Below are 5,469 nucleotides of genomic sequence, written 5' to 3'. Positions count from 1 at the left end.
AAGAGTGTTATCAATTGCAGTGAATGACAGCAGAATGGATAAACTGTAGTAGTATAGTACAGCTAAACAAGATAAAACAGTACATGCCCCTGTATCATTAAACAATGCGTACAGAAAAAGAGATGCAAAAATAGTTCTGTGATAGCTTGAAAGAGAAATTAATCATGTCTGGTTTTATCTCAGTTATCTCTGAAAATAAAAGCTTGTGATTTTACTTGTGTCAGATAATACAGTTTCTTCTGTCGTGTCTTTAACAGCCTGTCCTCCCTTACATGGATCTGTTCTGATTGCTGGTTTAGCTATTATGGCTATTGCAACTTTGCTTAGCCTGGCTTACGTGTTTATTATGGGTAAGTAGCACCTAATATTCTGCATTATGTGTTTTATTTTCAGAAAAGCAATTTTCTCTGTTGTACTTCTCAGAGGTAGACACAGGTTATTTGAACATAATGTGTGATTTCACAATTACATAGTTTAAAAAAATTACAGAAAAGTTGTCTGAATAGGTTGACTTTGTTTCATAGAGCCTGTGGGGAATCTCGAGTAAAGAAATGTGCAATTTTATCATAATAAACTATCCTGAGCTCAACAGAGTCAGGTTTCCTAAGGAATAGTGTTTCAACTGTAGGATGGGTCTTGCTCTGCATTTACACAGTTGGCTAGCTGAAACTTAGAATGAAGAGAGCAGAAGGATTTCAAGGATCCTGTAGAGTTGGTTATGGGATGGAGCAGACAAAAGCTTATCAAAATATGAATTTAAAGAAGTAAAATCTGCCTGGTGATTTCCACTGGTTAGAGGTAGGTCAAAATAAGAACAGTTTGAATGCTCACCCTTCATTTTAGTGAATCATGTTTTTTCTTAAGCTTAATTGTTAAAGCCAGGAGCGAAGAACAGCAATACTGAAGCAATACTTGTTTCAGAAACTGGTCTGTTCACCAGATCTGTAAAAGATGAGAGATTTAAAGATATGAAAGCTGGTAAGGCCTGCTAAATAAGCTAAAAACATAGCAGTGCTGTGTAATTGGAATGCTGGTACACAGCATAACATTATGTGGACTTTGCAGCTTGGGACTGAGAGCAAAGTGACTTTGATTCAAGCTGTGCATGAAGGCTCTTCCAACAGCTTGTTAGTTTGGACACAGAACCACGCAGCTGAGGATGTGTTGTTGCTTCCAGACTGAAGTGGATGTGTATGCAGCCAGCACAGTCCCTAGGCTGCACTGAACTAAGCAGTCTTCCACGTTCAGTATGTGTACACCCTGTGTGGGCATGGTCAGAAAGAGCAGACTTTGAAACATGGAGGATTTCCAGTACGGAAGAGATGAAGGCAGAATGTCTAATAATTGATATCTGAGATAGATGAAGATGACTCGAAAATGTGACATAAATGAGGCAAGCCTTTCTAATAACAATAGAAGTATTTTTTAATGATTTTGGGCCACTTGTATGTATGACTCTGCTATGTGCTAATGGTCTGCATAAGTATTGCATTTGTAGTTTGATTATGCTGGCTAAAGAAGTCAACTGTGACTGCTGGGGTAGGTTCCAGCATACCGAAATAAGCAGAAAGAATAGCGTGTAGTGCAAGTCATTTTCAGAGCTGAATGCATGAGTGAGACAATTCATAGACTATGTTGTAAGATTATTCATCTCCTAAACAGAGGAGAGCTTAGAGGCTTTCAGAATTTACAGATCATCATATTAACTAGTTTTGGATAGAGGAAGCTTCAGTTTTGTGTGTTGCTACTCTGCTCCAAGTTTTATCAGTAGATATTTTTATTCAGTTGCTCATGACGTTTATTCATCTGCCTGGTCACTTTTTTGTGGTCACTATTGTAGGTCCCAGAATGAAAGATCATCCTCGTCCAGGGGTAAGCTTAAAATTAATAAATTTGGGGTGACTAGATGGCTCAGGGGATTGTAGTGAGATACTGAACCTTTCTCCAGTAGTTCGAATTCAGACCAGGTTGGTAGCAAGCAAAAGTTCTGGCTGTGTAACAGATGTCTAATGTTGAGTGAGTCGGTGGTCTTCATTGTCCCTATTGAATGTGTCTATAGTACTGTAATTGCCACCCTTACCTGACAGCTACTCTGACTGTTGTGCCCAAGTGGAGTTTCCAGGGCTGTCACAAAAAGGTGGTGGATGTAAAGGGAAGTTTAGTGTTGTTTTTACTGTGCACTCTTTCACATGAATTCATACAAACCTTTTGCTCACCTAAATAAAAATGCATTTTCATTAAGGTGAATGGAAAATGCCTTTTTTTTTTTTTTTATCTAGGTGGCTTATAACAAAGACTTTGTTTTGTTTTGTTTTTCCTATGGTGTTTTACACCAGAATGCTTTAATATTCTCCTGAGTTCCCATGCTATAGACTTGATCTTTTTTTCTTATTTTCTGATAATGCCCCTTAATTTGATGAGACTATCTGAAAGCAGAGTATTTGTCTTTAGGTAACACAGAACAAATGGAAAAGCACTTTGATTTTTTTTTAAAGGAGTTTTTTCAGTCAGTTCTGTTGAATTCTAGAGTAATCATTCCTAAACCAGGAATTTTCATGCATATATGCAGTGCTTCCTAAGGATCCATGTGTATGAACTGCCTGATTTGTAGAGTTTTGCAGAAGCAAGTAAAGAGGCAGGACTATAAAATACCAGTAAAATTTCCTTGCAGTTAGGACAACAGAGTGGGGGGATTTTTTTTTCTTTGCTTTTTCTCATCCATTTTCATTTTAAGGAATAGTATTTCAGAGGATTGGTCTCTTACTTATGGAACAAATATAAGTGCAGAGAGTTTAAAATAGAAAATTGAAAAGAAGAGGTTCACAAAGTTCAGTATAAAAATGAGCTGCGAAGTGTTTTACAGATACCCTTCTTTCAAGATGCAGTCTTGCCTTTACCTAACATGCTCATGGTTACTTGTGGAGGTGAAGGGGGCAAGAGTTTGTGTTTTTCTTTTTTTTTTTTTTTTAAACTTAGTTTTTGTCTGTAAATAAGCTTTGAAATGGAAACCAACATCCTAAATAACTTCCTTGGTGGAACTCTGTTCTCTTTATGAGCTGTTCTATTCACAAGATGCTTCTACACTGCAGCAAGGATTTGACAAATAAATAGCCACAATTACATAGTAGTGAGCACCATGTTACTCTCTGATTTGACAACAGGAATGAAATGAGAAGATTTTTTTTAAAACTAGGTGATTGGAAATCTCAGCCACCAAAAAGGTTTTGCAGCTGCTGTTAGTGGAGGGTCAGATACAGAGGAATTCAGGTGACGGTAATTTGTGCCCATGAGTTTGAGGAAGTTATGGAAAGATCTAGTGGAAAACTAGGTGTGTTAATATGTTGCTCGTTTCCATCCATGGCTGTTCAGCATATATAGCTGGACTTTGAGGCAATAAATAGATGTGAAGTAATGTTGAAAATGCACTTTGATTCTGTGTGATCTAAAGACTATGGAAAACAATGTGTCAAGCGATTAATTTTGATACTGGGGTATGCTTACAAAATGATGCTTGGTATTTTCTTGAGTCTGAGGGGAAAGAGCTGCATACTTTGAAATCTCCCATCTTAATCAGTTACTGATTTTTTTAACATCTCTGTAAATTGTGTGTGTTGCTTCTGATGATTGTCTAACAGACTAAATGCACAGCTGTCATTTATTTTGTTTTGAGGAGAGTATACTTGATTGCTTGGCTAATATTTTATTTTTTTTAGTCATGCTGCTTTATTACTAACCATTGATCAACTTACAGAAATAATCTGCTTTTAGAGTTTAAAAGTAGCATCTGCATGCCTTTTGCTGCCACCTAGAGGTATTTCATCTGAGAAAAAATTTACAGTTGGGGAAAAATAACCTGGAGAATGCCATTATTGATTGATACAATTTTTTTCAGAGCTCTAGTCATTAATTTTATTAACGTTCAGCTTTCTCCATTTTTGTAGAATCACTACTTACTGTATATGTCAATTAGAGTAATTTAACTGTGGCGAGCCAAAAGTAAACATGAAGGCTTTTTATACATATATCTATTTTTAAATGTTTTGCAGAAAGCTGTAGAAGAACCACTAAATGGTAGGTGATATTCAAGGCTTATCTTCTAATTAAGGGATTATTTATAGAAAAAGGTCAAAATAATAGTTGCCGTTATCAATACAACAGCACTGAGATGGCAGATCAGTATGGCACCTTAAGTGACTCTGTAAGCCAACTCAGTAAGAGTTCTCTCAATGAAATAAATGAAATTAAGTTATTCTTTCAATGAAATTCTGCAGCTCCAGACTCCTTGTTCTGTGGTTGCTAGCCAGTGGCATTGCTTGACTTTAAGACAGATCTAATATCTCAGCATATTAGATCCACCCTCTTCACTTTGCAAAAATATCAACTTTAAAGAGGGAAAGACAGGTCTTGAAAGTTGATGTTAATTCTTCTTCATAAGCATTTATCTTGGTGGAATACTTCTGACTATAGCCAAATCTATCCTTGTTGCTCTAACATTTCCGTGGGTTGGGGAAGCTCTGCCATGATGTTGGGAAACTCTGGTAGTGCTTAAGATGGGGGAGAATTTACGGTGAGAAAGGGATGACTGATTTGATTTTCTTTTTGCTATTCTGTTCACTAATTGGCATGTGGAGTACTAGCAATTTCTAATCCAAATTTTAGAATTAATCTGAATATTAATTATGAAACGTTTCTTGCTGTTTTGCTCATTACTAATCCATTTGCTTGGCTTTTAAAGATGCAAAAGGAGTGATGTTAGAATGATGGTAAGTCCAAATATATCTCCAGATATTTATTTTAATTAACATTATTTCAAGATTTTAATGTTTAGAATTGCCCAGTGCTAATATGATGAAACTTGGAGGACAGGTTTCAGTGCAGGGGCTGTTCTTACTCAAATTGCATTTGACTGAAGAGAAAGAATACATATTTTCTGTGTCACACATTGGGGAAGAATGTGTATTTCTAAACAGGGAAGAGAATGAGTCAAACACACTATTTTATAGTTCTATTTCCACATAATGTGGAAAGTCAAATAGTTTGTATAGTTCCTTTATACTAATATAGTATTTAAGATGCATGGACTGTTTCCGTGGTGGTGGGTTGTTGCATTTGGTTTGGTTTTTTTTTGTTCTTATGGTTAATATAACTAAGCTTTCTCTATGTACTTAATTGGTAACTTCCCATGGAAGTTAAAAAAAAAGTAGTTTAAAAGTAGACTTTTCTTCCTCTCCCCCTCTTCAGATGTTATTTAAATTCTCAGGGTTTTGTTAGATTGTTCATATTCCAGTCAGCTTTCACTCAATTTATTGTTTTTCAGGTTCAGATGGTAGTGTTTAAAAAAGAACAGAACCGAAACACATATTAATAAAATTTAAGAACTGCTTAAATAATTTCAACCTTCTTCTGAAGTCTGAGTTATGAACTTTGAGGTCTCTAGGTGCACTGTAGGCAACCAAGATGTATATTGCA

At 36.0% G+C, this 5,469-nt stretch overlaps 1 protein-coding gene across 1 annotated transcript in view; it reads left to right on the top strand.

Moving 5' to 3' along the window:
* CD47 (CD47 molecule) overlaps positions 1–4,761 on the top strand; it is a 14,749-nt gene extending 9,988 nt beyond the window's left edge. Inside the window, exons 7-10 of the mRNA XM_008936058.1 lie at positions 258–350; positions 1,841–1,872; positions 4,047–4,071; positions 4,736–4,761. Coding sequence (XP_008934306.1) covers positions 258–350; positions 1,841–1,872; positions 4,047–4,071; positions 4,736–4,761 — 176 coding nt within the window. The remainder of the gene's footprint in view (positions 1–257; positions 351–1,840; positions 1,873–4,046; positions 4,072–4,735) is intronic.
* Positions 4,762–5,469: the final 708 nt, after the last annotated feature.

Source organism: Merops nubicus, unplaced genomic scaffold (genome assembly GCF_000691845.1).
Source record: "Merops nubicus isolate BGI_N331 unplaced genomic scaffold, ASM69184v1 scaffold6072, whole genome shotgun sequence".
Lineage (NCBI taxonomy): Eukaryota > Metazoa > Chordata > Aves > Coraciiformes > Meropidae > Merops > Merops nubicus.
This window is presented reverse-complemented; position numbering and strand designations above follow the sequence as displayed.